The sequence below is a fragment of the Spea bombifrons genome, chromosome 3 (assembly GCF_027358695.1).
Source record: "Spea bombifrons isolate aSpeBom1 chromosome 3, aSpeBom1.2.pri, whole genome shotgun sequence".
NCBI classification, from domain to species: Eukaryota; Metazoa; Chordata; class Amphibia; order Anura; family Pelobatidae; genus Spea; species Spea bombifrons.
The window spans coordinates 117,446,378-117,463,767 of record NC_071089.1 but is presented as its reverse complement, the minus strand read 5'-3'; the positions used below and the strand labels follow the sequence as shown (position 1 = coordinate 117,463,767).

Genomic DNA, 17,390 nt, shown 5'->3' with positions numbered 1-17,390 from the left:
GCCCTGCACGTCGCCCCCTGCTGATCCAGCCTTTCCATTACTTGGAAAGACCTCTTCCGAAACTTTGCAAAAACCCATTTTATTGAAGAAAACGACTGCTAACTTCCCGCTCCGCGTTATTCCCGCTCCGCGTTATTCCCGCTCCGCGTTATTCCCGTTCCACATTCTGTTTAAGCCTTTTAAAAAGGAGCGAGCGTTCCACCTGGAATTCCGAAGGGGTAAACAGACACCTTAAGCGATTCATTTCCCAGATCTAATCTGCGGTTACATCCCGGCACGCCAGTCGCTTAATATGTACAGAATTTGACAATCTATTCCAATATGGTGGGGGGGTTTTAAAGACGGACGTTCTCAATCAGAAGATGACAAAAAGGGTTAATTATTCAGCCGTCGGGGACTGCGCAGCAGAGGACAGCCGCCGTGTCGCATCTCGGGGAAAGGACACATTGTGTACGGGAAACGCTTGCTTTGTCTCCCTCGTATTTACTCGCTGTATGATTTATACGACAGCTCCGGTCCTTTGCTGTTCACGACGCGGGATTTATGGCCGACGGACGGCTGCCGTGATAAATCCGCGTCTCTCGCACGTCTCTGGCTGCACTTAAGGATTCTGATAAATCACGGATTCTTTTTTTTTTTTTTCTCCAAGATTTATTTTTCATTTCCAAATTTTGCTACCTGCTACCCTTGGCTTTCTCGGGTCCCGTCAACTTACAGGTGAAGAATTTAAAGGCAGCTGCGGAGATGAAAGAGCCCATTCTTCACGTTCGCGTCCCGCGGGCGGCGATGTACCGAGCCGGGGTAATCGATAGCGCCTGTCAGCGGACAGACTTATAGGAGAGGCAGGGGAGAGACTTTCGTGACCCGCACCACAAGTATTAAAATTCATTTAAAACCGGCTTGGGTATTATGGAAGTTCAAACTACTTATAAAATTTGGATAATGGCTATTTTAGGGTTAATATAATTAACGTTAATTTCTTTACTTGTTATAGATTTTCTTCCAAAAGATGAAAAAGACAAGAGCGTTACATTGTTATAATATGTAACAAATAACATGTTATGTCCACCACATGAAATGCACACGCATGATGAATAAAGCATGTTTAACCATTAAGCAACCTAAAGCAGTGCCCCCCGTCTGTGATTGGGGCCCGGGTTCTATAATGGTGCTGCGTGCCTTTAAGAAATGGAGCGCTAGGATATGACATCATACCCCGGCGCGGTGTCTTAAAGGTACGCAGCACCTTTTAATGAAGGTTGTGCCGAGCCAGAAGAGTCTCTATAGAGTTAATAGGCTGGTTGGGGAGATCAAAGATCGCCACGGTAACCGGCCACTGGTTAGAAATGCCAAGCTCTGCGGTATATGAGGGCGCCATATAATAATAATTACTAGTAATAAATGTTATTGTGAAACCCCAGTACGAGATTTAACGCTCTATTCTTTGAACCGGCCCTTGCTTATGAACATCGGGGCCGGACTGGGGATCACACGGCAGAGCCGCCACCGGATGGCGTAGGTGTGAGTGGTTGGATATACCCAGCCGCTGACCGCATGTCGCAGCGCATGGTCGCGTGGGTATGGGGCGCTGATGGCCAGCAGCCCTCCTAAGCATTTGCCCGATGGCCGGTCCGGGCCCCGATCAGCATAGAAACCAGAAATCCTCACTTACCGGCTTAAGCTTCGAAGCGTTTTCATCCACGCTGGCCGACTGGACCATGATACGAGGGATCGGCTGAAATACACGAGCACGGAATTCCATTACAACTCTTATAACCCAGACTTTTACCAAACTTCACGAGCCAACGGGTTCTTTTCTGCCGTCTTTCATTCTGAATAACGCCCTTCGCTATTTAATACGGCGCGGCGGGAGATGTGAATATCTCCAACAGAAGCTGCCGTGATGGGGCTCGCCCCCCCCGCAAATATTTATCTCCAATTTAAGAAAATATGTGAATCTCTGCTCTGTCCCTGCAATAAATCTCTCTGCTGTGCCACTTCACTCGTGCTGTACAGCACATTGATATCCCACGTATTACTTTGAGGGGGGCAAAGACCTTCAAAACTTATAAAAAAAAAAAAAAAAAACTGATTTATTTAGAGAAAAGGGCTGAATAAAAACGATAATAATAATAAAAAAACAAATATATATACACAAAGTAAAAAAATATATAAATGTTAAAAATATATATATATATAAAATAAAAAATTACAAGTATATATATATATTATTTAATGAGACTACCGTTACACACATGCATTAGATCAGAAAATCAGAAAAAAAAACCAATGTGGAATAATGTATATAATGGGAAAAAATTAGAAAAAAGGGAAAACTGACCAAACAAGGAAGATTTTAACAGAAATGAGGCTGGTGGTTATTGTGAAAAACATACGTTCTGCTTTTGGCGCACACGTTACAATGTAACCGAAGCCTGCGCGACTCTAAGCTCTGCCCGAAAGCCGACAGATACGGCCCCCGCCGGCCCCGTGTTCTAACAAGCAGCTCTTTACGGCTCCCTCCTGGATTGAAGCCATCAGAAAATGCGAGGAGCGCGAGGTCTATTTCCAGCCGATCGCGCCATAAATAAGGTTAAGGACTCCCATTATCAGGGCCTGTCACAGAAATGGATGGGGGGGAGAGGAGACCAGCGGCCTTTACTGGCGAGGGGGGGGGCAGAGCAAACGCCTCAATACTCACATCGGGTGCTTTTAACCCATTTTTGGTGAGCAGACCCCGAAATTTCTATAAAGACCGCCCAGTCCCCCAATATAAAACCAGTGACTGCTGCTGGCGGGGCTAGGAGAAGAGTAACCCCCCCCTCGCGTCCATACCCCCCGAAACTTAAAAGAGGGGCATCAGGGGAGGAAAGAGGGGCATCAGGGGCAGAGGACACTTGGATGTGTGACGTGGACGCTATGGTGGCATCACTTTTTAAAACCCCTTCCAATCTGAGGCTCTCTCATAACTCGGTTCCCGGGCGGTCTCGGCAGCCGGTCCCGGCAGCGCACGGACGCTCAGCTCTTCCTGCAAACGTTTTAATAAATGACAGAAGGGCGCTGGGTATTTGGATGAAATCTCCGGCGGATCTAGTAATGGTTTTTGGGAAGTGCATCAATCTACTCTGCGGAGAGCATGAAGAAAGGCGGAAGAGACGGCGAGACATTAAATCAATGGCCTGACGTGACCCCGGCCGACGGCCGCCCCCCCCCCCCCCCGATACACAGCAGCTCCTCACTCAGATTCCCGGTCCCGAGAAAGTCATCCGAGGTCTACGGGGAGCGAACACTCGGGGAGCGGGGCGTTCAAACCACATCTCAGGGCCCTCCACACCCTAATACCCAATATTAAGTCATCACGTGTCAAATATATATATATACACGCATCAATCGACCATTCCCAGAAGTGTTTAAAATGCACTTTTTGGCATCTATTTTAGAGGGGATCCGCCCACCATCTCTTCATTACAAACATCAGATAAAAAACACGTTTTCAGAAATATCGCTCAGTTTTCTTTTTGTCCCAAAAATATGTTTTCAGGCAGCGGCATATCAGTTATTACTTTATACAGCGCTGGGGGTTATATTACTGTATACAGCGCTGGGGGTTATATTACTGTATACAGCGCTGGGGGGGTTATATTACCGTATGCAGCGCTGGGGGGGGTTATATTACTGTATGCAGCGCTGGGGGTTATATTACTGTATACAGCGCTGGGGGTTATATTACTGTATACAGCGCTGGGGGTTATATTACTGTATACAGCGCTGGGGGGTTATATTACTGTATACAGCGCTGGGGGGGTTATATTACTGTATACAGCGCTGGGGGTTATATTACTGTATACAGCGCTGGGGGGGTTATATTACTATATACAGTGCTGGGGGTTATATTACTGTATACAGCGCTGGGGGTTATATTACTGTATACAGCGCTGGGGGTTATATTACTGTATACAGCGCTGGGGGGTTATATTACTGTATACAGCGCTGGGGGGGTTATATTACTGTATACAGCGCTGGGGGGGTTATATTACTATATACAGTGCTGGGGGTTATATTACTGTATACAGCGCTGGGGGTTATATTACTGTATACAGCGCTGGGGGTTATATTACTGTATACAGCGCTGGGGGTTATATTACTGTATACAGCGCTGGGAGGTTATATTACTGTATACAGCGCTGGGGGTTATATTACTGTATACAGCGCTGGGGGGTTATATTACTGTGTACAGCGCTGGGGGGTTATATTACTGTGTACAGCGCTGGGGGTTTATATTACTGTATACAGCGCTGGGGGGTTATATTACTGTATACAGCGCTGGGGGTTATATTACTGTATACAGCGCTGGGGGTTATATTACTGTATACAGCGCTGGGGGTTATATTACTGTATACAGCGCTGGGGGTTATATTACTGTATACAGCGCTGGGGGTTATATTACTGTATACAGCGCTGGGGGGGTTATATTACTGTATACAGCGCTGGGGGGGTTATATTACTGTATACAGCGCTGGGGGGGGTTATATTACTGTATACAGCGCTGGCCAAGGGTCCACTTATATCTCGGAGAGCCGATACTCCGTGATTTAGCGCTCGTGGGGGTCCCGCCGTGGTCCTGTCCGGTTTCTACATTCCACCTGCCGCGTTATAAATAAAGCCGATGGATTCCGGGCCGGGGAAGAAGCCGCTCCGCATTTCACCTTCTGAAGCAATCAGCGCTAATTAAGGGCCATGTTTTATTAACACTGGAGCGCCGCTGACCCCTGACAGACCACACATTACACGTTAAGTAGTCACAAAGCCCACATTATGGAAATCACAGAATGTGCTTACGCTGCGCTCGAGTTTAGTGCCCCCCGGGGGCCGATGACATTTATTGCGGGCATAATGAAGACGGAAAGATTTCTTAAGGGCAACTTCTACGATCTGTTTGTCATCCTTTACAAAAGCTAAACCCCCATCAGGAGCGATGAAGACCGACCCCCCCTACGTGCCGCTAGAACGGTGTCTATCCGCAAAGCGTCCCCGTCTCTCCGGGTTACGATTAACCCTTAGCGTACCAAAGGGATAGACAATCCATTACGATGAAGGTGAAGTGCAGCAGAACATAACAAAAATACTCCGTGGGTATTATACCGAGTGCTGTATACAGTAACGCTAATGCCGAGGGGCTATTAACTCCTCGCCTCCCGCGGAATGTTAGGGATTTCCGAAGAGAATTAAATGAAATAAGTTTCATATTGAAGCCACACTCGAGAAAGAAAGTCCGGACGGCGTAACCAAGGAGAAACACGGAATAAACGTCTCATTTGGCCTCTCGCCAGCCGCCACTTACAGCTCTTCATAAATCCCACGCAAACGTAATTCCCCGCAGGACACTCGGGGCTGGCGTTAAGCCGGCGGAGATAACGGAACCTACCTGTTGCGCAAGAGGAGAGGTGGAGGGTCTGATCTTGTCGTTGCGCTGAGGGAAGAGAGTTTTAAAGACTTTGGGCATCGGCTGCACAAGGGCTTTCACGGGACTCAGATACGAAGACGCGAGACTTCCGAGACCTGCCGGAAAAAATCACGATGTTACCAAAAACCTTCCACGCCTCAAAACATTCACAAAGAGCTCCTCTCCACATTGTATCCAGTGCAAGACTCGCGAGGCTCCCTTAAATAATAGATTTAGAGAGGGTAGGGTTTTATCTCACAATGAAATGTATAAGGGGGATCATTCTGCCGCGTTCCAATCGGAATGTTACTGTATCTGAATCTTTAGACTCCTCCCCCTGCTGATCTCTGTGAATACAGGAAGCATACTCACGTACACTTCCTGCTCATACGTGAAATCAATTGGAGGAGCAGCAGCCAATCACACGCATGCTAGCCGAGCACGGAGCCAACAACGGAAAGGAGTTGAAGGACATTTTGAGAAAACATTAAAAATGTAAAAAAAATGTATTTTGAAGACTGTGTCTTCGTACCTGGATCCGTCTGGTGCTGCGGGGAGCCGGCGTAGAAGGAATGACGGGCCGGGCTGACGTGGCGGCCGGAGATCGGGGAGCTTTGGGAAACGTCTTGCTGGCTCTCCCATCGGCCCTATTAAAGGACAGACACAATATGTTTAGGGGACACTTAGGACATAAAGAGCCTTTTCACAAACAGACAGGATGGGCCGGGAGATCACAATCCACGGCAGAGATCCCTATTCATAAAACATACACAGTGAGGTCACAATACTGTTTCCTGTTGGGCGCCGACTCCCACCATCCTCAGACAGCAGCCACTGCGTTACTTTCTACCAATATGATGTTTGGCTCCTAGTTCGTTTGTTCTACGGAGTGAATAATCAAGTATTTTTAATAAGGAATCAAGTATTCCAGGCGATAGGACAGGGGTCAGTAGACGGGAAGCTGAGAATGATAGGAATGGCTGTTGGATGCCACATGCTGCCCACTCCCGAAAGGATCAAGATTTAGCTACAGGGAGGCTCATAATATAACCTAAACTAACAGTCAGAGGCTTAGATGTAATGGAAGTATTGCTTTACTGAGAGGGAGGTAGATAAGTGGAACAGCCTCCCAGCAGAAGTGGTAGAGGGCAATACAGTAAGGGGATTAAACCTGCGTGGGAAATCCTACGTTCACATGTGTATCCCTGCCTCATATCGTCCATAAACAATATTAATTCACAAAAACATTGAAGACCCCTCCGTTCTCCTCTTCCTGCCGCGTCTGCCATTGGCCGGGATTTAAGCTGCTCAACCTTCCTCGTAAACGCCCCGTTTATTTTTATGGAAGATGCCGGTGATTCTTAATGCCTCCGTCGCGTTAAAAGCCTCTTTCACCTTGCAGAAAGCCCAGCGGCTCGGCTGAATTGCGCCGGCCCGATAGTGGCCCCCGCGGCGCGTTACAAATTAACCGGTTAAATGGCAGGCAGAACCGCTCGTTATTTTTTTTTTTTATCTAAATATATCGCGGCTTGCTGCCATCACCAAATTTATGCTGAAAATTCCATTTCGAATAACGACCCCCCCCCCGGGACCGGAAAGCGATAGAACAAGTAGCAAAAAATGGGGAAAAAAATTCATAAAATGATATTAAAAAAAATGATAAATTTGGCGGTGTGGGTTTCTCTGCGTTTGCCGGCTGCTCACGTCCCATTAACAGCGGAAAGTCACTTTCCTTTGAATCTGAACGAAGCGGCTGCGTTTCTGGGAGGAATCTCGATGTTTGGACTGAAAAGGTTTTATGAGTCGGAGATGATTGCAGTTAAAGGTGCTGTTCCATCTACACTCCCGAGGTGAACACGTTTATTACCAGCACCTGCTTCCCAATTCGTCCCAGAAATCATTTGTTACATCGTATAAATATATAGAACTCAACGCTTATTTATCACATGACAACGAAAAAAAGGAACCCACAGCCTAAATCCAGCTGAAGAATTAAAAAAGTGTAATCAGTTTGGCTTCATTTGGGAAAACGCAGCAACTTCATTTTGGGTACCAATAATAATAAACTACAGACTGGCCCCTGTGGTACCCGGTCCGGTGATCCAGATCCGGGGAAAAAAAACTTTAACGCTGTTACCAAAAGGTGGAAAAAAGTGAAGCGTTTGATCCCGTTTCCGAGCTAACGCAGCAAGGGACTCCAATGCCCATCATCCTCACCCAGATCCTGGTTACATAATTGCCTACATTTACTTTCTTGTCTGCGGAACGGCACCATCTAGTGGCCGAAAGAGGAGGAACGGCCCCAAAAGAAGCATTTATTGTTTTATGAGATTTTTTTTTTTTAAATGTATTTTTTGTATACATATTTTTTTTTTGGAAGAGGTGAAAATGTTTTTCTCCCCGGCGATGTTGGGGAGACGTCCCTGCGGCTGCAATAAAATGCTGGCACCTCGTTGGCGGTCGCACCGGTACGTCGAAGGTTTACAGAGGTCTCGCCCTATTCCGAGGGGTTAGTTACGCTCCCCGCCGTTTGTAAACCCCAAACTGCCAAGAACCCCAAGCCTCGTCGGCCGCCCTTGGCCCAGGACTAGCCACCGGCCCACTGATACCCGCGGCCGGATCAGAGTCTTGGCAAAACGTCAGCAAAACTTTACCGTGAAAAGAAAGCCGCTGTGAGTCTTTTGGGAAGAGGCTTCCCTTTTCTGCCTGATAAGCTTTTTATTTGACGTTAATGACAACCTGTCCTGAACCTCGAAGCAATAAATAATTCCACAGACAACTTCAGACAGTAATACCAGAAACAAAGTCTCGCTAACGATCGGGGAACGCGGTAATGGCTTCCCAAAACACCGTATTAAACAGAAACACAGAACCCGTCGCATGATCGGCCCCATTCGGCCCATCCTTTCCTTAATCAGTCGTTGGTCTCGTATTAGATTCGGGAGCCGTATGTCTACCCCATTCATGTTTAATACCCTCACTGTATTACCCTCTACCACTTCTGCTGGTAGGCTGTTCCACTTTACTACTACCCTTTCGGTAAAGCAAAACACCCAATTGTCCATTTTCAAAGCTGCAGGGAAATTAGAAAACCTGCATTATAAACGAGAGAGATTGGTATTTTCGCAGGAGATATTTGTATGAATTTTCTTGAAATATTTAATTCACTTTAATAATAATATTCAGGAGACAAAATATCAGATTTTTAGAGCATTCCATCCCGCGTAGGAAATCCATACAGCCAATCAATACAGTGTTTAGAAATCCCAAAATGTCACCGACTCCCCCAAAGCCAAGCTTTAAAAACTCCTACGTATGAAATAAACATTAAACGAGGATATAAATACATTACAAACATACGAGTTACACGTCCGGCCGGAACAACTTACCCGGTTATTAGCCAGGCTGTGCTGGGGACTCAGATCCTGCCGGCTCCCCGAGAGCTGCCGAGGACAACAAAACATGTGTATAGGAGACAGGCCTTTATCACTCCCATCACTCCTGTGTTCCAACGGCCCTTTATCACTCCCATCACTCCTGCGCTCCAATGGCCCTTTATCACTCCCATCACTCCTGGGTTCAATAGCCCTTTATCACTCTCATCACTCCTGTGTTCCAATGGCCCTTTATCACTCCCATCACTCCTGTGTTCCAATGGCCCTTTATCACTCCCATCACTCCTGTGTTCCAATGGCCCTTTATCACTCCCATCACTCCTGTGTTCCAATGGCCCTTTATCACTCCCATCACTCCTGTGTTCCAATGGCCCTTTATCACTCGGGGGAAGGTCTTACCCGATGCACATTTGGTGAGCTCAGACTTCGGCGGCTCAGCTTCCCCTTCGCTGATAGCTGCTCCTTTACGGCCACCTCCTGGGGAGGAAGAACAGAGATCATAGTTACTTAATGAAACGCTATATGTCCAAGATACACGGAAACGGACATACGTTCTACATTTTAAACTAAGTACCCATGTATGAAACTACTAAGCATTCTGTAATCCCCCCCCCCCCCGTCCCCGTCCCATCAGATGCCTCCGGCGACTGCTCCCCGCACCTGAACTACTTTCACAAACAGATGTCAGATCGGTAAAAAGTCGCTTTGGACAGAATTCTCAGAGCCTTTAACTCGATTGTCCCCAAAGTGAAATATTGACGTTGATTCATTTTATTTGTCCAACACAGAAAAAAGATATTAAATAATCTAAAGCTTTTGGAACCTCAGATGTCTCTTCTTCAGACGGAATCGAACTTAAATTCTTAGCATACGATGCACACTCTAGACTTTTTATCCGAGTCGTAACTTGATTGTTATTAAGTAAAAATGCTTCTGGATGAAATCCTTTTCCCTTGGAAAATTCAGAGATTAAAAGGATACATTTCTGATCGTTACAGAAATCTAGGGAACAGAGAGGCGGAAAACGGATTTTCTTTTGAATTAAGCTTTAATAGTAATTTTATTACAGATTATTGACAAGTGCAGCATTTCTGCCGCGGATCATATACATTATATTATACATTAGTGATCAGCACGGCTGGGGCTGATCCATAACGAGGTAGAATGGAAGCAGTGGCCTGCAGAGAGTAATATATTAATGATTTATCAATGTATTAGTTATAATGACATCAATGTATTATAAGGATTTATCAATATATTAATAAGGATTTATTACTATATTAATTATGACTTATCAATATAGTATAATGACTTATCAATATATTATGATTTATTAATATATTAATTAATGACTTTTCAATATATTAATAATGACTTATCAATATATTATAATATATTATAATGACATCACTATATTAATTACGACATCAATATATTAATAATGACATATCAATGTATTATAAAGATTTATCAATATATTAATTATAATGATTTATCAATATATTAATTCGGTGTAATCTGAAGAGCAGGGACTCGCCGTCTCCTTTTATCTCGTCTTCTAAATAATCTTTGCATTAAAAGTTTGCAAAACCCATAAAAGACAAGGAGCTGGTCTGTGGTTAAATATTAGATGATGCGCTAAGCTGCTCAACTACAACTCCCACCATCCTAAGCCAGCCAGCCAGCTCCATACATGGAATGGATGCCCAATACCAGGTTTAAAAGGCGTACATGGGAGGGTTTGTGTTCTGCAACATGATAAACCAGTCACGGGGATCTACATGAGCGTTTATCCATGTTCTTAGCGTGTGTCCTTATCTTAGGGTATACTGGGGGCCACGCGTCTTCCAGGTCCCAAACCTTATTAAACATGCGCCCGCTGGCTTAGCCGTTTCTTCTTTTTTTGATATTAGAAAGGCTTAAGAAAATCTACTCCAAAGAACGCGTACTTAACGATCTGCGCATAAAAATGCTAATTTGGGTCACCGGGTAACAAAGGGCGAAGAATTTAGCATAACGTGCAGAAAATTAACGTGCAGATCTTAGCGGGTTTAAAGAAAACGTAATACGCTGTATTTTAACCACTAAAGAGGTCCCATCGCCAGCAAGTCACATGCTGCTCCTTCCAAAAACAAATATATATATAATATATATAATATAATATACACAGCCGTTTAAACATTTGGGGTCACTCAGCTGTTCTCATGGAAAACAAGGACATTTCTGTAACATAATTACAAAAAGAGTTTCTAACCATCAATTATCCTTTTATACGTAAACTTAGATCAGTGAACACAACGTGCCATTGGAACACAGGAGTGATGGGAGTGATAAAGGGCCATTGGAACACAGGAGTGATGGGAGTAATTGAGGGCCATTGGAACACAGGAGTGATGGGAGTGATAAAGGGCCATTGGAACACAGGAGTGATGGGAGTGATAAAGGGCCATTGGAGCACAGGGGTGATGGGAGTGATAAAGGGCCATTGGAACACAGGAGTGATGGGAGTGATGGGAGTGATAAAGGGCCATTGGAACACAGGAGTGATGGGAGTGATGAAGGGCCATTGGAACCCAGGAGTGATGGGAGTGATAACGGGTCTCTGTACACCTATGAAGATATGTTATTTGCATGGACAAAATCTGCTTTTCTTTCAAAACTAAGAACATTTCTAAGTGACCCCAAACTTTTGAACGGCAGTGTATATGTCACTACTGCTTGGAATGTGGAACCAAATCCATTGTTACAATATGGGGGGGCACATACTGTTTCTTCTTGATCACCTCTGATTATGACCCAATGCCACCCCACATTGTTATATATGGACTGTTTTTAACCACTTTCGTGCTGAATGCTCATCTTAGCGGGGGCATCATACGGATTATCTCCTGAATGCTTCGTTTATAAGAACATCACATCTGTCCAGAGGTAACTGCGCTGGATTCTGCAGTCTGATTTTTTTTTTCATAGAAAATACTTTTGCTTAAAATCACAGCAGGTTCTACTCTGCGGCAAAGGTCTACAGCGAGACGGTCCATTCCAGAAGTATTTCACACTGCCCACTTCCAACTGTCTCGAAAGGGGGATTTTTTTTGCTGTCCAATTTCACTTGTTAACGTCCGCAAACTGCTTTACACCAGCAGACTGACGCTGAGCTGAAAGCACTGATGAAGTCTCTCGATCATGTCCGGGGTCACCGTTCTTCATTCGCATTATGGCCGAAGTCTGTTCCAACATCCTACTCCCAACCTCCTCCTGAGAAGTACGTTGTTTCGGGCCAGTAGGAAGAATACTCTTCTATGCCGTGTAACAGGCTCGCGTCGGCCCGTCTTCTGTCTTCGGGGGCAAAGACGGCTTCTTGAAATAACGCTGGGGGCGCGGACGCCCGCCTGCACCTCTCCCATTTAGATGGGGGTAATTCTGAGAGCCGCTTCACACTGAGTCTCCGGCCGCTGCTGCTTCTGTCTCCCAGGTACCTGATCCTGCCTTCATCCAAACTACACGGACCTCGATGCCCCCGGCCGACGGGGCGGAAAGCCTGCAGGAGAAGGGGGGGGGTGAAACAAGTTAACTTCTCCTTGTTCCCTTTCCCTCTGAATTCAGAGCAAAGGAACAAAAAGGTTAACTAAAAAAAATAAAAATAGTCAATCACTGCATTTATCCTATCGTAAGCTTTTTCCATAAAGAAAGGCTTCTCCGCCTGACCGAGGGTAATCAGCGAGCGCCTGCTTATACCGAGGTGTACAGAAACACGGACAAAGCCGACCGTCGTGAACACTGTAGCCACGCTCACTTCTATATGATTATATGAAAGGATGGAAACTTCATATACTGCTGTAACTCTTTAAAGGGGAAAAAATAGATGATCTCGCAGTAACTCGGCAAAGAAAAGAGTAGGAAAATGATGAATTTGGGCAATTTAAGAAGAGACTCTGCAGCTATCCAGAGCACAGGGTTCTTTAAAAAATAAAAAAAATTCAAGAACATTTCTTCAGTTTCTTCTCATTTGTCCGAAAACGGCAGCGACCAAGAATATCGCGCAGAGAGATGAATCCGCACAGAGAGACCGTTGGGTCGGCAGCACTGTGGAGTCTGACGCTCTTCGGGGCAGCGAGGAGCCGGATAGATCCCTCCAGGAGCGGAGCGGGACGATTACGGAGGAGCTTCCAACGTGTGGGTGAAGACAAGTAAGAATTTCATTTTATGTTCGTATTGCTTTAAAAATGACTCCTCTAGCTTTCCGTGCGACACCGGTGATTAACGTGCACGGGCTGTGATGGGGAGGAGAGGAGTAGGACTAGTAGTAGTAGCAGTAGTAGTAGTAGTAACACCGCTGGGTGGGAGCATCAAGCTGATCACGATTGAAAAATCAAGTCATTCGCCATCTATGGCAGCCAACAAGGCATTTAAAATTATTATTTTTTTTATAATGATTATATATATATTTAATTTTTTTTAATTATAATGGATTCTCAGAAAAACGCTAGGATACGGCGGTACAGACCTGGCGAAGACGATCCAGCGTAAGGATGTTCTCCACGGCCAGGACGCTGCGCAGGTACTTTTTGATGTAAGCCTCTGAATCCGCAGAAGCACCTTCCTCTACGTTGGCAGCCATCCGGGCTAATGCCTCTCTGTCCTCAGAGCCCTGCGAGTCCTGCAGCCAGAGGAACAATACAGATACGATGGACTAAAACAGCTCACAAGACTAACACTTTAAAGCCCAACCATTATATATACATTATATACACACAAATATCTATATATAATATATACACGCACAAATATCTATATATAATATATATACACACACACACAAATATCTATATATAATATATATATATATATTATATATATATAATATATACACACACACACACAAATATCTATATATAATATATACACACACATGCACATCCATATATAATATATATACACACACACACATCTATATCAACAGACTTTCATAAAATATGATGCCTGTAACAGCTTCATGGTGGCTTTTTGTGTTCTCACAAACACTCTAATTTATCATACTGCCTGTGAGAAGAACAGAATGGCTCAGTCTTAATCATCCAGTCTGACCCTTTCACCAATGAAAGTCTATGGAGAACAGGCCTCATTAAAACTGCCATAAAGCATCAGCTCAGTGCGGTGTTTGAGCCGGGAAAGTCACCCAAAATATCACATGACTGACAGCAATGGCGGCTCCAGGTCTGCAGATAAAGGGAGTTTATTGGGGCAAAATTAGATAAAAGCAGGTTTTTGTCACCGACCGACATTACTGTATACAGCGCTGGGGGGTTATATTACTGTATACAGCGCTGGGGGTTATATTACTGTATACAGCGCTGGGGGTTATATTACTGTATACAGCGCGGGGGGGTTATATTACTGTATACAGTGCTGGGGGTTATATTACTGTATACAGCGCTGGGGGTTATATTACTGTATACAGCGCTGGGGGTTATATTACTGTATACAGCGCTGGGGGGTATATTACTGTATACAGCGCTGGGGGTTATATTACTGTATACAGCGCTGGGGGGTTATATTACTGTATACATCGCTGGGGGTTATATTACTGTATACAGCGCTGGGGGTTCTATTACTGTATACAGCGCTGAGGGGTTATATTACTTTATACAGCGCTGGGGGGTTATATTACTGTATACATCGCTGGGGGGTTATATTACTGTATACAGCGCTGGGGGTTCTATTACTGTATACAGCGCTGGGGGTTATATTACTGTATACATCGCTGGGGGGTTATATTACTGTATACATCGCTGGGGGTTATATTACTGTATACAGCGCTGGGGGGTTATATTACTGTATACAGCGCTGGGGGGTTATATTACTGTATACAGCGCTGGGGGGTTATATTACTGTATACAGCGCTGGGGGGTTATATTACTGTATACAGCGCTGGGGGGTTATATTACTGTATACAGCGCTGGGGGGTTATATTACTGTATACATCGCTGGGGGTTCTATTACTGTATACAGCGCTGGGGGTTCTATTACTGTATACAGCGCTGGGGGTTCTAATACTGTATACAGCGCTGGGGGGGTTATATTACTGTATACAGCGCTGGGGGGGTTATATTACTGTATACAGCGCCGGGGGGTTATATTACTGTATACAGTGCTGGGGGTTATATTACTGTATACAGTGCTGGGGGTTATATTACTGTATACAGCGCTGGGGGTTATATTACTGTATACAGCGCTGGGGGTTATATTACTGTATACAGCGCGGGGGGGTTATATTACTGTATACAGCGCTGGGGGGTTATATTACTGTATACAGCGCTGGGGGGTTATATTACTGTATACAGCGCTGGGGGGTTATATTACTGTATACAGCGCTGGGGGGTTATATTACTGTATACAGCGCTGGGGGTTATGTTCCTGTATACAGCGCTGGGGGTTATATTACTGTATACAGTGCTGGGGGGTTATATTACTGTATACAGCGCTGGGGTTATATTACTGTATACAGCGCGGGGGGTTATATTACTGTATATAGCGCTGGGGGTTATATTATTGTATACAGCGCTGGGGCTTATATTACTGTATACAGCGCTGGGGGGTTATATTACTGTATACAGCGCTGGGGGTTATATTACTGTATACAGCGCTGGGGGTTATGTTACTGTATACAGCGCGGGGGGTTATATTACTGTATACAGCGCTGGGGGGTATATTACTATATACAGTGCTGGGGGGTTATATTACTGTATACAGCGCTGGGGGTTATATTACTGTATACAGCGCTGGGGGTTATATTACTGTATACAGCGCTGGGGGTTATATTACTGTATACAGTGCTGGGGGTTATATTACTGTATACAGCGCTGGGGGTTATATTACTGTATACAGCGCTGGGGGTTATATTACTGCATACAGCGCTGGGGGTAATATTACTGTACACAGTGCTGGGGGTTATATTACTGTATACAGCACTGGGGGGTTATATTACTGTATACAGCGCTGGGGGGGTTATATTACTGTATACAGCGCTGGGGGGTTATATTACTGTATACAGCGCTGGGGGTTATATTACTGTATACAGCGCTGGGGGTTATATTACTGTATACAGCGCTGGGGGGTTATATTACTGTATACATCGCTGGGGGTTCTATTACTGTATACAGCGCTGGGGGTTCTATTACTGTATACAGCGCTGGGGGTTCTAATACTGTATACAGCGCTGGGGGGGTTATATTACTGTATACAGCGCTGGGGGGGTTATATTACTGTATACAGCGCTGGGGGGGTTATATTACTGTATACAGTGCTGGGGGTTATATTACTGTATACAGTGCTGGGGGTTATATTACTGTATACAGTGCTGGGGGTTATATTACTGTATACAGCGCTGGGGGTTATATTACTGTATACAGCGCGGGGGGTTATATTACTGTATACAGCGCTGGGGGTTATATTACTGTATACAGCGCTGGGGGGTTATATTACTGTATACAGCGCTGGGGGGTTATATTACTGTATACAGCGCTGGGGGTTATGTTCCTGTATACAGCGCTGGGGGTTATATTACTGTATACAGTGCTGGGGGGTTATATTACTGTATACAGCGCTGGGGTTATATTACTGTATACAGCGCGGGGGGTTATATTACTGTATATAGCGCTGGGGGTTATATTATTGTATACAGCGCTGGGGCTTATATTACTGTATACAGCGCTGGGGGGTTATATTACTGTATACAGCGCTGGGGGTTATATTACTGTATACAGCGCTGGGGGTTATGTTACTGTATACAGCGCGGGGGGTTATATTACTGTATACAGCGCTGGGGGGTATATTACTATATACAGTGCTGGGGGGTTATATTACTGTATACAGCGCTGGGGGTTATATTACTGTATACAGCGCTGGGGGTTATATTACTGTATACAGCGCTGGGGGTTATATTACTGTATACAGTGCTGGGGGTTATATTACTGTATACAGCGCTGGGGGTTATATTACTGTATACAGCGCTGGGGGGTTATATTACTGTATACAGCGCTGGGGGTAATATTACTGTACACAGTGCTGGGGGTTATATTACTGTATACAGCACTGGGGGGTTATATTACTGTATACAGCGCTGGGGGGTTATATTACTGTATACAGCGCTGGGGGGGTTATATTACTGTATACAGCGCTGGGGGTTATATTACTGTATACAGCGCTGGGGGTTATATTACTGTATACAGCGCTGGGGGGTTATATTACTGTATACAGTGCTGGGGGTTATTACTGTATACAGTGCTGGGGGGTTATATTACTGTATACAGCGCTGGGGGAGGTTATATTACTGTATACAGCACTGGGGGGTTATATTACTGTATACAGCGCTGGGGGTTATTACTGCATACAGCGCTGGGGGTTATATTACTGTATACAGCGCTGGGGGGTTATATTACTGTATACAGCGCTGGGGGTTATATTACTGTATACAGCGCTGGGGGTTATATTACTGTATACAGCGCTGGGGGGTTATATTACTGTATACAGCGCTGGGGGGTTATATTACTGTA

At 45.1% G+C, this 17,390-nt stretch overlaps 1 protein-coding gene across 1 annotated transcript in view; it reads right to left on the bottom strand.

Moving 5' to 3' along the window:
• The window catches only part of KIF13B (kinesin family member 13B), a 78,969-nt gene that overhangs the window by 2,860 nt on the left and 58,719 nt on the right, over positions 1–17,390 (bottom strand). Inside the window, exons 33-38 of the mRNA XM_053459259.1 lie at positions 13,343–13,495; positions 9,238–9,315; positions 8,833–8,886; positions 5,976–6,090; positions 5,426–5,559; positions 1,673–1,735 (exon numbers count right to left, since the gene is read on the bottom strand). Coding sequence (XP_053315234.1) covers positions 1,673–1,735; positions 5,426–5,559; positions 5,976–6,090; positions 8,833–8,886; positions 9,238–9,315; positions 13,343–13,495 — 597 coding nt within the window. The remainder of the gene's footprint in view (positions 1–1,672; positions 1,736–5,425; positions 5,560–5,975; positions 6,091–8,832; positions 8,887–9,237; positions 9,316–13,342; positions 13,496–17,390) is intronic.